At 16.7% G+C, this 14,712-nt stretch overlaps 6 protein-coding genes across 6 annotated transcripts; 4 read left to right on the forward strand and 2 right to left on the reverse strand.

Annotated features, from left to right (window-relative positions):
• Positions 1–556: 556 nt before the first annotated feature.
• On the forward strand, positions 557–3,871 carry PGAL8A_00159800 (Ran-binding protein, putative; the record flags this gene model as incomplete). The annotated part of the gene is made up of 1 exon (XM_028675151.1): positions 557–3,871. One exon carries the CDS (start codon positions 557–559, stop codon positions 3,869–3,871), a length of 3,315 nt encoding a protein of 1,104 aa, XP_028526711.1.
• Positions 3,872–4,724: 853 nt separating this feature from the next.
• On the forward strand, positions 4,725–5,696 carry TFB4 (RNA polymerase II transcription factor B subunit 4, putative; the record flags this gene model as incomplete). The annotated part of the gene is made up of 1 exon (XM_028675152.1): positions 4,725–5,696. The coding sequence occupies one exon, from the start codon at positions 4,725–4,727 to the stop codon at positions 5,694–5,696; it is 972 nt and encodes a 323-aa protein (XP_028526712.1).
• An 888-nt stretch (positions 5,697–6,584) lies between these two features.
• On the reverse strand, positions 6,585–7,579 carry PGAL8A_00160000 (ER lumen protein retaining receptor, putative; the record flags this gene model as incomplete). The annotated part of the gene is made up of 3 exons (XM_028675153.1): positions 6,585–6,931; positions 7,177–7,355; positions 7,440–7,579. 3 exons carry the CDS (start codon positions 7,577–7,579, stop codon positions 6,585–6,587), a joined length of 666 nt encoding a protein of 221 aa, XP_028526713.1.
• Positions 7,580–9,530: 1,951 nt separating this feature from the next.
• On the forward strand, positions 9,531–10,049 carry PGAL8A_00160100 (conserved Plasmodium protein, unknown function; the record flags this gene model as incomplete). The annotated part of the gene is made up of 1 exon (XM_028675154.1): positions 9,531–10,049. The coding sequence occupies one exon, from the start codon at positions 9,531–9,533 to the stop codon at positions 10,047–10,049; it is 519 nt and encodes a 172-aa protein (XP_028526714.1).
• A 624-nt stretch (positions 10,050–10,673) lies between these two features.
• On the reverse strand, positions 10,674–11,598 carry PGAL8A_00160200 (proteasome subunit alpha type-4, putative; the record flags this gene model as incomplete). Its single annotated transcript, XM_028675155.1, has 2 exons — positions 10,674–10,883; positions 11,068–11,598. The coding sequence occupies 2 exons, from the start codon at positions 11,596–11,598 to the stop codon at positions 10,674–10,676; spliced, it is 741 nt and encodes a 246-aa protein (XP_028526715.1).
• A 1,367-nt stretch (positions 11,599–12,965) lies between these two features.
• PGAL8A_00160300 (proteasome subunit alpha type-7, putative) lies at positions 12,966–14,221 on the forward strand (the record flags this gene model as incomplete). The annotated part of the gene is made up of 4 exons (XM_028675157.1): positions 12,966–13,223; positions 13,416–13,742; positions 13,834–13,923; positions 14,171–14,221. The coding sequence occupies 4 exons, from the start codon at positions 12,966–12,968 to the stop codon at positions 14,219–14,221; spliced, it is 726 nt and encodes a 241-aa protein (XP_028526716.1).
• Between the last annotated feature and the right edge of the window lie 491 nt (positions 14,222–14,712).

Below are 14,712 nucleotides of genomic sequence, written 5' to 3' on the forward strand. Positions count from 1 at the left end.
AAATGTAATAATTTATTAAAAAAGCATAATGAAATAAAAGAAATATATATATATATATATATATAAGAACAAAAAGAAAATGAATATGTAATGAAGTTAAATATACATTATTTATAAAAATAATGCTTTGTTAATTTAAAAAAAAAAATGAAATTTTAAGATGTGTTTATATGATATTTATTTTTATTTAATAATTTATTTTTTTTTTCATTTTTTAATTTTTTTATTTGATTTTTATTCTGTAATAGTTCTATTTTAATAATTTTTTCTGTTTACATATTTTCATTTTTAATTGTAAAATGTTCATGTTAATATTTATTGGTGAATTTGCCGTTTCTACTTAATTCTATGTAGAGATAAATGTTAAAAAATTTTAACAGTTATGATATATAATCTTTAATTTTTCCATTTTTTTTTTTTTTTTTTTTTTTTGAAAAAAAAAAAGTATCAAAAAAAAAAAAAAAAAAAAGAAATTTAAAAATACGAAATAAAAAAGCTATGAATATTAAAATAAAATTAAAATATTATTAATAAATAATTTTAATTATGAATGAAAATGTCATTTAAAAATAAATATTATAGAGATAATTATGGAGAAATTTACAATAAAAATAGCAATGAAAAAAACTATAACTTGACACATAATAGAGACAATTGTGAAAAACAAAGAAAAGATAAAGAAAAAGATAAAGAAAAAGAAAAAGAAAAAGATTTTTATGAAAGAAATAATAGTATTCGAAAACAAAATTTTAATAAAAAGGAAGAAATGGAAAGTACTAAATTAAAGTCATCTAATAATTTAAGTAAAAAGGATTATAAAAAAGATGATAAGAATTATTTAGGAAAATATAAAGATAGAAATTTTAAAAATGAAAATAGAGATAATAAAAGTGATAATAGATTTGAGAAAAAATATGATAGTAAATATGATAAATATGATGATAAGTACGATAGAAAATATGATGATAAGTATTATAAAAAACATGATGATAAGTATGATAAAAAATATGACGATAAGTACGACAGAAAATATGATAATAAGTACGATAGAAAATATGATGATAAGTACGATAGAAAACATGATGATAAATACGATAGAAAATATGATGACAAGTTCGATAGAAATTATGATAGTAAATATGATAGAAAACATGATATTAAATATGATGATGAATATAATGTAAAAAGGAGTAAGAGAAGACATGAAGAAAGAAAGAATAGTAATAAAAGTGTTGAAAAAAATTATCATAGCAGAAATAACAGTGAATACTATCATAAATACAGAAATAGAAATTTTGAAAAAGAAAGAAGAATAAGTAGGAGTAATAATAATAATACTAGTTTATACAACAAAAATGAAAATAGAAGAAATGAAAGTAAATCTATTTCTAAAAATAAAGAAGAAAGAAAAATATCATATAACAATGATGATGATGAAGAACGAGAATATTCTTCAAATTCTTATGATAAATATAATAAATATAATAAAAAAAAAAAAAGATTCATTGACTATGAAGAAAATGGTTTATTTGCAAATGATAACATAAAAAAAATAAAAAATACAAATGAAATTTTAGAAAATAAAACTAATATTGAATTATCAAGATTTATTTTTATATATAAAATACCTGATGATATAACGGAAGAGGAAATTGATGAAATTATTAGAAATATTGCAATAAATAATGCATTTTCATTACCTTTGAATATATATATAAATAAATTATCTTATTTTTCTATAAAAGATGATTTATTCATAAAAGAAAATTTAGAGTTTTTAAAAAATAATTCATACTTTAATAATATACAACAATATATACTAAACGAAAAATCAGATAATAAAATAAACGATGACAAGTGTTGTATAATTGAGTTTCCATCTAACGAAGCTTGTGGAAAATTATTTTCTCTTTTTGAAGAAAATAATTGTATTGAAATAAAAAAAAATATTTGTTATATATTTCCAATATTTAAACTAAAAAAAAAAAATAAGAATAATGAAGAAAAACAACAATTAAAAAAATTTAATGATTGGTATTGTTCATTATGTAATTTTTTAAATTTTTCTAGAAGAACAGTATGCTATTTTTGCAAAGCAGCTAAAACTAGTGATTCAAAAATAGTGGAAACCGAATCTAAGAATATAAGTAATTTTTTAAAAAATAATGTAAATAAATCGGATAATTTGTATTTAAAAAACAATTTTAATTTAAACAATGATCAAAAGGTATTCAATAATTATGCAATTGATTCATTCAATGCACATCCTGGTTATACAAGTAATATAAATAATTTAAATACTAATTATGAGGATATGATAAATGATAAAATGAATTTTATTAAGAATACCAATATATTAAATGCAAATAATGATATTTCCTTAAATGATAATTATAATAGTGACTATAATTTATATTCATATAATTTATTTCACATCTTTGAAAATAATATAGAAAACTTTGAAACAACAAAAGAGGCCTTGCTCAATGAAGAAAAAACAAATATGTTAATTTTAAAAGATATAGATGGTAGTATATCTAACAAAGATATAATAAAATTTTTGAATAAAATATTTGAAAAACGTAATGTTGATTATTTGTATTTATTTAATGATATAAAGGGTTCTAATAAAAGGAAGGGGTTTTGTTTTATTGAGTTCAATAATCAAAATGTAGCTGAAAAAATGATGAAAGAACTTGAAGGGAATTACTATATAAATTTTCAAAGTAATTATTTAAAGTTGGATTATGTAAATTCAAAAGAAAAACAATGTTTTTTTAATTGTATAAATCTGGCTAAATTGAATATAAATAAATCATCGGCCATTGTTACAAAAAATTATATTCCATATTTTAATTTTTTTGTTAATTATTTTGAAGCAATTGCAAATATGAATTTAATTCATTATGCTTTTTTTTTAGTGTGGTCTTCTCAAATAATTATTTTAAAAAATGGTAAACCTGAATTAACAGAATTTTTTTTTGATTATAATAGCCAATATTATTATCATCCCATTTATCAAATATATTTTGATAATAACACAAAATTTTATATGTCATTATCAAAAGGATATTATATTTGGAATGCAAAAGCAGAATGCTTAGTAAGAATTTATTTAGATAATGAAGAAGGAAACTATTATAAAAATGAAAATACTAATGAGTCATTATTATTGTCAAATTCATTAAAAAATAATATAGATGAAAATGTATGTAACAAAAATAACGATAACAGTAGTGAAAATAATAAAACAAAAAATACAAATGAAAATGTAACAAATACGAAAATTTCTACTTTTGTAGAAAAAGTCAGAAAAATAGCTTTGGCATCAAAGAAAACAATTGAACAGATGAATATTAATGAAAGTAATTGTAATAATTTGGAAAAAAAAAATAAAGAAATTATTAAAAAGCACTTTTCTACAGATTCAGCAGAAGAAAACGATTTTTCAGATAAAGAACTTGAGAAAAAAAATAATAATAATAACATGGATAATAAAAATAATGAAAATAATCAAGGAAATAAAGAATACAATGATATTCCCAAAAATAATAGCAATTCTAGCATTCATAAAAAAGATACTTTTAATGAGTATATTACTAATAGTAACTTAAAATTCCCTAATAATAAAGCATTAAGTAATTCAACCCAATTCAACAATAATAAAAATTTTAATGAATTTAATAATTTAAATAATAGTGCAGAAAAAAATGATATAAATCAACAATGTAGTAGTGACAATTTAGATATCATATGTTTTGTATGTTTGAGAAAATTTTTAAATAAAGAACTTCTTCAGAAGCATATAGATATGTCATCATTACACAAAAAAAATTTACAAAATGTTTTAGGTTTTGTAGCTATTACATAGTTAATATTTTGTAATTTTTTTTTTTTTTTTTTTTTTTTTTTTTTTTTAATTTAAATAGCTATTTTAATTAAAATTTTTGTTTGCGTAATTTTGTTCTTATGTAAACAAAAGAAAATTGTATTATGGAAAAATATTTATAAAGAATTTTTAAATTAAGAAAAAGAAAATATTAAAATATAATAGGATAAAATAAAACACATTTAAAGAGAAGAAAAATAAATTAAGGAAATTATTATATATATATATATATATATATATATATATATATATATATATATATATATACTACATTTTTATATTTAATTACAATACTTTTATTTATTTATATACACATTAAATTATAAAATTTTTTTAAATAAATTTCATCAGAAAAAATTATAATTTATTTAAAAAAATTTACTTCTATATTATATATTAACATTTTTTCTTACAATTACTTCAAATAAAATAATAATTAATTTCAATTATTATACTGTTTTTTTTTTTTTTTTTTTTTTTTTTTTAAATATATGATTTATATATGAAATATTTAATTTTAAAAAATAATTTAATTATATCTTTTTTTTTCTTTATTTTTAAAGAGTGATATTTAAATTTTTTTTCTTATTTTTATTATTTAAAACAAAACTTTTAATGTATTTTTTTTTTTTAAATATAAATTCTTATTTTAAAAAGTAGTACTTTTACTATTTTTCTTCTAACTCTATTCATAGGTTTTTTTTTTTTTTTTTTTTTTTTTTTTATTAATTAATAAAAATATCATACTTTAATAAATATTTTCTAACATTGTTAAAAATTTTGGTTAAATATATGCATAAAATGAATTTTCATTTAAAAAAATACAAAGTAAAGAATGCAGAAAAATGAAGAAGTTTGTTCAAAAACAGGTAATTTAAAAGATGAAAAAGAAGTTGTTAAAAACCATTTGATTATAGTAGTAGATGTTAATATATTAATTTGGTGTGAAGGATTAAAAATAAAGTTTGATAAAAATCAAGTAAAAAATTTAAAATTATCTGATTTTTTTAAATCTCTATTTCAATTTATAAGGTTTTATTGTTTTATGAGTAATTCAGAAAGGTTATGTTTAATTGCTACATCTTCTAACAATTGTAAAATAATATACGAAAATTATATATCTTATACTAAAAATAATCTAGCAGAAAACGATTATTGTAGTGATACTTATGATAATTTAATTAATTTTATTAATGAAAATAAAAATAGTAAATTAAGTGAAAGTACTTTATCATCAGCCTTAATTATAGCATTATGTTATAACAATAAAATATGTAACTTATATGAAAATATTAATACAAGAATATTTTTATTAGATATATCAAAGAGTCATTTTTATACTAATCAATATACACAATTAATGAACATTGCTTATAATGCTAAAAGAAATAATGTAATAATTGATGTTCTTTCACTTAACCATAAAACAAAAATACTTGAACAAATATGTAATATTACGAATGGCTTGTATATAGATAATAGTATATTTTTAAATGTTAATTGTAATGATAAAATTGAAGATATATTAACACAAACTATGATTTTTTGGTTCTTGCCATCAAATAATTCAAGAAAATATTTTTCTAATACATATTTAAATGAAGATACTAATATAGCTGTTTGCTCTTGTCACAATAAACAAATAGATATAGCTTATATTTGTTCATGTTGTTTAACTATTTATTGTTCAGAAAAAGATTTTCAAACTAATAAAGATAGAATTTGCTGTTCTATTTGTAAAACTAGATTTACTAAGTCTCTATTAAGAAATAAAATTGTTTCCGATTTAGATTTTACTATTATTTAATATTTTTGTAATATCATTATAATAATTAACTTATTTTTTGTTATTTATTCAATTTATTTATAAATGTGTATTTATATAATATTTTCTCTTATGTAATAAGACATGTTTTATTATATGCAACTCTATTTTATATATATATATATATATATAATATAAATATTATTAATTTGATATTTCTAAAATCTATATATAATCATAAATGGATTTACAAAGAACCTACTAATTTTTTAATTTTTTTTTCCTTTTTTTCTTTTATTTAAAGAAAATCGAAAAAAATTTTATAATAATTTATATACTATAAATTTGTGTGAACAATATAGTGATTTTTTTAAGTTTCTTCAAAAATAAAAATAAAATGAAAATGTAATTTAAGTTAAATTAAATATAAAAAAAAAAAATTTATATATATATTTATATAAACATATATATATATATATATATGCTTATATAAAACCAAACTAAAAAAAAAAATTATCTATACGAAATGTTAATATATAATTAGAAAAAAGTTTACATATATATGTATATAAATATATATTTTTTTAAAAAATCATTAAAAAAATAAAAAAAAAAAAAAAATATAATAGGAAATATAAATATGCAATAAGATAAGAAGAAATTTTTGTCAAATTAATTTTTGTTTTATTATTGTTTGTCACATTTTTTTGTTTGATATTTTAAATATAATTTTTTATAAGTATAATTTGTATTATCTAAAAAAAAAATAAAAGTATATAATATATAAAATTTACTTTAAAATTATTTTCAACCATCATGTTTTATTTACTTAATATCATTATTACTACTACTTTTTTTTTTTTTTTTTTTTTTTTTGATATAATAAATTCCTTTATTAAAAACATATTTGTAAATATTTTTATTAAACTTTTACACTTCTCCATTAAAAGGTAAAACTAGCTTCTTTCCGTACCATTTAGCAAGAGCAAAATAATAAAAAAAATCAATATATAATAATGTTTGAATTAATCCTCCTATCCATCCCACAACGTTTATATAAGGTTTTTCGTCAAAAAAATATCTATATATCCAATTTAAAATATAAAAAGCTCTATATAATCCCATTGTAATAACATAATGAGATGTTATATTTTCCACTTCTCTTTGTTTTTCTAATAAAACCAATTGAGGTAATATTGCCACACTTTCTAACCATATAGAAAATGTCCATAATATATTGTAAAGGTTATACGTTTTACATGTTAATAAACTTAAAACTAAAAAAAAAAAAAAAAAAAGGTAATAATAAATGTAACATATATACATATATATATATATATGTTTACATAATAAATTTTTACTAATTAGAATATTCAAAAAAAAAAAAAGTTATCTATCATTATAAAATGTTATAATTTTTTTTTTTTTCTTTTTAATAACATTTAATATTTGTGTTTTTTACAATTAATTTATTTATTTTATATTTTTTATTTTAACATATTTTCTAAATATATGTGCATACCTATACATGGAGGAATTAAATACTTTTCACTTTTGAAACTGTCAACTTTTCTATTGTAAGTTTGAGAAATAGGAAGTTTAAATCTAATTAAATATATTGTATAAGCTATGGTTAATATAAATGTTATTTTCATAATAGTATTATATAAGCTCACAAAAACGAAAAATAGATCTATATATCTGCATATTAAAAGAAAAAATAAATATGATAAGTTTATATATATATATATATTTATATATATATAATTTTTTTTTTCTATCTACCTGCATAAAAATACTATTAAATATAATTCTTGCATACGGCAAGAAATTCCTATGCAATTTTTTGACTTTTTTAATTTTATAATAAGTATGTACATACTTACTAAATGTAATATATCACCTATTAATCTAAAAGCATTCATTTTGACAATATTTAATTTAAAAAAAGAAGTAAATTTTTATTTTATTATTATTATTATTATTGTCTCTATTTTTTGTAAAGATTATATTTACAATTAAAAAGAATCTTATGTTTTTATATATAAAAAAAAATTATAAAATATTAATATATATATATATATATATATATATATAATAACAAAATAGTAATTATAAAAAAAAAAAAAGTTAAGCTGAAATGTTAACTCTATATATACAGAACAATATCGATAAAATATTTTTTTTCTTAAACAACATGAATTTTTTTTTTTTTTTTTTTTTTTTTAACAATTGTAATTTTCTTTATTATGCATATATTAAATTAATTTTATATATATGAAAATAGATATTTATTAAAAATAAATAATTCCATAAAATAAATTATCTAATAAATATATTATTTTTTTGTCAAAATTTTATTATAAAAAAAAAAAAAAAAAAAAAAAAAAATAAAGAATCAATGTTCTTTTAATTTTTTCTATATTCAAAATTTATCTAAATCATAATATTGTTTTTGTAACATATATACATATATGTATATATATATGTTATCATTAGTAAGTGTTTTAATTTTGGCTTGGCAAAAAAACTCAAAAAATAAAATTTATCATTAATATTAAAAATATTTTAAATTGGCTAAATTTAAATACATATATTTATGTATATATATAATAAAAAACATTGATTATACTAATTTAAAATTAAATGTAAAAAAAATTTTGTAAAAACAAAAGTTTGGATAAATAACTTAAAAATATTATATAAAAAAAAAAAAAAAAATTAAATAATAGTAGTTTTAGAATTTAATACGATTTTTTTGCTTTTCATAAGTAACATAAAAATAAATTTCTTTTAATTTCTTTTTTAATTTAGTTTTCTCTTTTTTTCTAATAAAGTTTATTCTTTTTTTTCCATATACATTTTTTTTTTTTTTTTTTTTTTTTTTTTTTGTATATGTTAAATATTCTTATAAATTTTTGCTTTTAGGAAACAACAAATGTTTTTAAGGTTATGGATAAACCTATGCACTTTTTTATGAAATTAGGAATATTTTTTATAATGATTTAAATAATAAAAAAGAGGTTTAGTTTTATTTTCTAATTTATAAATTATAGGGATTTTTTTTTTTTTTTTTATGTTTGTTTTGAAGTTTCCTAAATTTTATGGAGCTAAAATTGCTTACAATTTTTATTAGTAAGAGTGATAATTTTTTTTAAAAATAATACTCCTTAATTATTATTAAATATTATATTGCTATTTCCGAATTTCAGAAGTGTATTCATCCGTTTGTTATTGATCTATATCTTTCTTTAGTAGTAGATATATCTTTTTATTTATTAAGAGTATATATATTTACATTAAATTTTTGATAAGATGATATCATCATATAAAAGCAAGGGTGATGATTTTTAAGTTTACTATATATGGTTAATTTCATTTAATAAATAATGTAAATATTGAAAATTATGAAGGAAATTTGAATTTTTTTTTTTTTTTTTTTATGTTTAAAAGATAAAATTTTATTTTTTTAAAAGATTATATAATTAACATTTGAAGTAGAATACATTAAGTATATAAATTTATAAATCAAATAAGAAAATGAAATGAAAAATAAATTGAGGTGTGCCTTATTTCATTTAAAGATTAATAAAGCATATATTATTTTCAATTTAAAATAATAAAAAAAAAAAAAAAAAAAAAAAAAAATTCATAAAATTTTGAACATAATAAAAAAAAAAGTTGTAACTTTTTTTTTTATTTTTTATTATTTTTTTATAATTATTTTACATAAAATACTAATCTTAATACAATTTTTTTTTTTTTTTTTTTTTCTTTTTTTTTAAATGATAAGTTAATATACTTAATTTTCTTTTTAATAATATTATAAAAAAAAATTAAAATATATATAAATGTATATATATATATAAATACAATATGAATTGGTTTAGGAAAAAAGAGTCGAGTGAAAATAAAACTGTTAAATCTGAATATGACGATTATGTAGCACCACCTCCCTTTGGTAATCATTTAGCTGCAGCACCAGAAAAACCCAAATTTATAAATGAGAAAAATTTAACTGAATTTAAAGGATTTACACCACCTCCAAAATTTGAATTTAAAGAAGATACGTCAAATATGTATGATGAAGATTTTTCTAAGTATACTAATAGCGGTATAGTGGATTCATCAGCTTATGATGATAAAAAATATCTTAGTTATGACGATAAAAACAATTTTTTTGATTTAAATTTAAGTTATAGAACAAGAGCCTGTTTAGAAAGTATAAAAATGGGAGTAAAAATGGGTTCAATGGTTGGTGGTATTTTTGGTAGTTTGACAGGCTTATATGCATCTTTTGCGCATAAAAATTTTTTTATTTTTCCAGTATCAGTAATAGGTGGAGCTGTTAGTTTCGGATTTTTTCTTGGATGTGGTATGATTGTTCGTTGTTAATATATATAATATTTTTTTTAAAAAAATATAAGCTTTTAATAATGTGTTTGTTAACAAATAATTGAATTTTTATAAATATAATTTTATAAACATATAATTAAAATATACGAGAATTACCTTTGCACATTCTCAAATGAAAAATAAAATTTTATAGAAATAAAACTATTTTATATAAAAAAAAAAAAATGAAAATATAAGGTATAATAACCTTTTTATTTTCTTATTAATATTTAAATTTATTATAGTTATTAAAAATTTTTTTTTTATAAATTCATAAAAGTATATATATATATATATATATATATTTAGATATCTCCTTATTTATTTTTACTTATTTATTTGGTAAATATAAAACCTTTTTAAATATACTTTTAAATTAATTACAACAAAAAAATAAAAGTTAAATGAAAGGAAAATGTGATTTAAGAAAAATTAATTGTTTTCATTTATTTCTTTTTTTTTTTTTATATTAAAACATCTTTTTATAAGTTAACAAGTTTTTATATTTAAAAAAAAAAAAAAAAAAAGGTAAAAAGAAAAAGAAAAAGTAAAAGAAAAAGAAATTAAAATAAAATATCTATACAAACAATAATAGAAAGTATATAATAAAAAATTATGTAAATTTTATTCTTTAACATATTTTTGTGTATATAACTTAATTAACTCTTCTATTTCTTTTTCTGTTAAGTATTTTTGAAATACTTCTCCATCCTTATGTGACAAATAAGCTAATTCTATCTTTTCACTTTTAGGTATTTCATTATCGGTACTTTTAGCCAACGTTTTTAATGCTAGTAATAATCCTTCTTCTAATGTCATTTCCTTCTTCCATTCCTTAAAAAAAAAAAAAAAATATATATATATATATATATATATATAATATATTCACATAACTATATATTTTAGTGATATTCATATGAATATTCAGTTAAAATGCACTTATATATATCAAAATAAAAATTTATGCTAATGATAATTTAATTTATTCTTATATTAATTTTTATTTTTTGTTTTTTACTTGTTTTAGAATAGAACTAGCGGTTAAATTATTAGTTCCGATAGCAGTTGCAAACCATCCAGAATAATTTCCACTAGGATCTGTATGATAAAGTTGATATCCGTCTTTCATATCATAACCAGCAATTAAAAAACTAACACCATATGGTCTTAATCCACCATATTGTGTATAACTCTGCTTGATATCACAAATTTGAACAACTAATTGAGATACAGGTTCTATATCATTATAATTATATAAATATCTTTGTGTGTATAATCTTGATTGATTTATTAATATATTTGCATCAGCATTTAAACCAGCAACCCCACAAAATATATGATTATCAATTTTATATATTTTTTCAAAATTATTAACTTTATCTATTAATTTAGATATAAAAACTTTATCAGCTCCTAGTATTACCCCCTCTTTTGTAATTATTCCAATTGTTATACTTGCATTATTTATAGCTTCTAAAGCATACTCAACTTGATATAATCTTCCCTCTGGAGAAAATGTAGTTGTTCTACTATCATATCTTCTAGCCATATTAAACTACTATATTAATATATATAAAAAAAAAAAAAAATATCAAAACATCAATGATTTCTGTATATATATATATATATATATATATATGTAATCAACTAATTTTTCAACTTTTATATATTTTTAATTCTTTTATCAAGAATATTTATATATATAAAATATAAATATATATGTGTATATAAATAAATATAAGGAAAAAACAAAAAAAAAAAAAAAATAAATAAATAAATAAAATAAAATAATAAATAGGTAATAATATAAAAGAAACAACACAAAAAAGATTTTTTTTTTTTTTTTTTTATAATAATTAAAAATGATACCATAAAATTAATTGGGAAATTTTACGAAAAATGATAGAAATTTTGTAAAAAAACTTATGTTTATAAAAAAAAAATATATATATATATATATAAATAAATATATAAATATAAATAAATAAGAAAAAAAAAAAAAAAGAAATATTAAGAAATATGCATTTAAAAAAAAAAAAAAAAAAAAAAAGTGTATATAATAATGAAAAAAAACAGGATTAGAAAACGTTTGTAAAAATATTAAAAAAAAAAAAAATAAAATAAATATAAGTATAATACATAATTTTTTATTTTATCAACACAATCTATTATCTTTATAATAGTAATTTTTTTAAAATTGTATTATTAAATTATCACATAAAAAAAATTTTGGGTGTATAAAAAAAAAATTAAAAAAATAATTAAGGGTAATTCAAAATATTCTTGAAAAAATAAAACTAGTATTCCCTAATTGTAAGATATTTGTGATAACATATTATTATTTATCCAATTTTGTTTTTTGTTTATTGATTTTTGTTTATTTAAATTATTACATAATTATATATTTTTTTAATGTCATTATTTTCATTTTAATTGTTTTAATAATTAACGAAGAATTTTTAATTGTATCTATATCTTGATAAATAGGTACCAAATGATCATTTTTTGTTGAATGATTATAAATACATTCTATTTTTATATAAATTGTTATAATACTCTTTTCTTTTTTTTTTTTTTTTTCCCTTTTATGCATAATATTAAATTATATCTTCCTTATAGTATTAATGGTTTACTGTTTAATTTTTGTTTTTGTACATATACGTTTATAGTCACTGTATTTTTTTTTTTTTTTTTTTTTTTTTAATTAAACAAGTATAATTAATAAATATTAAATTATTATACACTTTAATATATTAGTAATTACACATATTTATAGAAAAAAAAAAAAAAAAAAAATACATTTTGGAAAAATTTTGTTAAATTGCTTTTTTTTTTTTTTTTTTTTTTATTATTATATTAATATAGGTAAACTAAATAGTTAGAATTAGAGATAATAAAAGTAACAGTAATAATAAAATGACATATGATAGAGCAATAACAGTTTTTAGTCCAGATGGTCATTTATTACAAGTAGAACATGCCTTAGAAGCAGTTAAAAAAGGTGGATGTGCAGTAGCAATAAAAAGTTCAAATTTTGCAGTTTTAGCTGTTGAAAAAAAAAATATTCCTAAATTACAAAACCCCAAAACAACAGAGAAGTTAATAAAGTTAGATGAGCATAACTGCTTAGCTTTTGCTGGATTAAATGCAGATGCAAGAGTGTTAATTAATAAGGTAATTAAAGGAAAAATTTCGTAAATTTTTCGTAATTTTTTCGTAATTTTTTCGTAATTTTTTCGTAATTTTTTCGTAATTTTTTCGTAAATTTTTTCGTAATTTTTTCGTAAATTTTTTCGTAAATTTTTTTTTTTTTTATTTTCTAAAAATATAATATTTGATTGTTTTATTTTATTCTTAAATGAATAGACACGTTTGGAATGCCAAAGATATTATTTAAATATGGATGAACCTGCTCCAGTTGACTATATTGCAAAATATGTTGCAAAAGTTCAACAAAAGTTTACTCATAGAGGTGGTGTTAGACCATTTGGAATTGCAACATTAATAGTTGGATTTAAAAATAATAAAGAAATATGTATATATCAAACTGAACCAAGTGGAATATATGCCTCTTGGAAAGCTCAAGCTATTGGAAAAAATGCAAAAACTGTACAAGAATTTTTAGAAAAAAATTATCATGAAAATATGGAACAAAATGAATGCATTCTTTTAGCATTAAAAGCTATATTTGAAGTAATTATATATATATCTATATATATATAGATATATATACATATATATATATATATATGTGTATATATATATATATTTTTTTTTCTTATAGGTTGTTGAATTAAGTAGTAAAAATGTTGAAGTTGCTTTACTAACAGAAAAGGAATTATGTTTTATTGATGAACAACAAATTAATTTATTGGTTAATTAAAAATTACTTAAATTATATATTAATGAAATTATATAAAAAGAAAAAAATTATATTCAAAATAAATTTAATTATAAAAAATAATAATACACAATTGCTCAAATAAAATTAAACAAAATTATATATTAAATATTTTTTAGTGACTAATATTTTTTTTTTTTTTCTTTATAAATGTATATATATCTGTATTTTTATTTAAACATAATAAAATTATTTCAACTTTTCTTATGTATTATTTTAGGTTGAAGTCATTGAACAAGAAAGGACAAAGAAGAGCTCACAAAATGAATGACCAAAATGAATAATTCTTTTATTTTTTTATGTTTTAAAAAGAAATTTTATAAAAAAGAATTTTAAATTTAAAAATATAAATAAAAAAAAAATAAATTATGTGTAAATATTTTTTTTTATTTTTTAAAAATTTTTTATTTAATAATATTTTCCAATATTTTTAACTTTAAAATAACATAGATAAAAAAGTAAAAAAATTTATAATTAATATTTTTTTTAATATAAAAATAATTTCAAATAAATAAATAAATAAATAAATAAATAAATAAATATATATATATATATATATATATATATATATATATATATATATATGTATATTTAAATTATAAAAAAAGTTCCATAAAATGATATATAAAAATTTTAGTAAATAATAAGCCTTAATTGATAACAATTTTTTTTTTATAAAGTCATATATAAATTATATTTACAAAATAAATAAAAAAAACTAATTTAGATTTATGTTTATTAATTCAGAATTATTAAACAAAA

The sequence above is a fragment of the Plasmodium gallinaceum genome, assembly GCF_900005855.1.
Source record: "Plasmodium gallinaceum strain 8A genome assembly, contig: PGAL8A_v1_65, whole genome shotgun sequence".
Classification (NCBI taxonomy): domain Eukaryota; phylum Apicomplexa; class Aconoidasida; order Haemosporida; family Plasmodiidae; genus Plasmodium; species Plasmodium gallinaceum.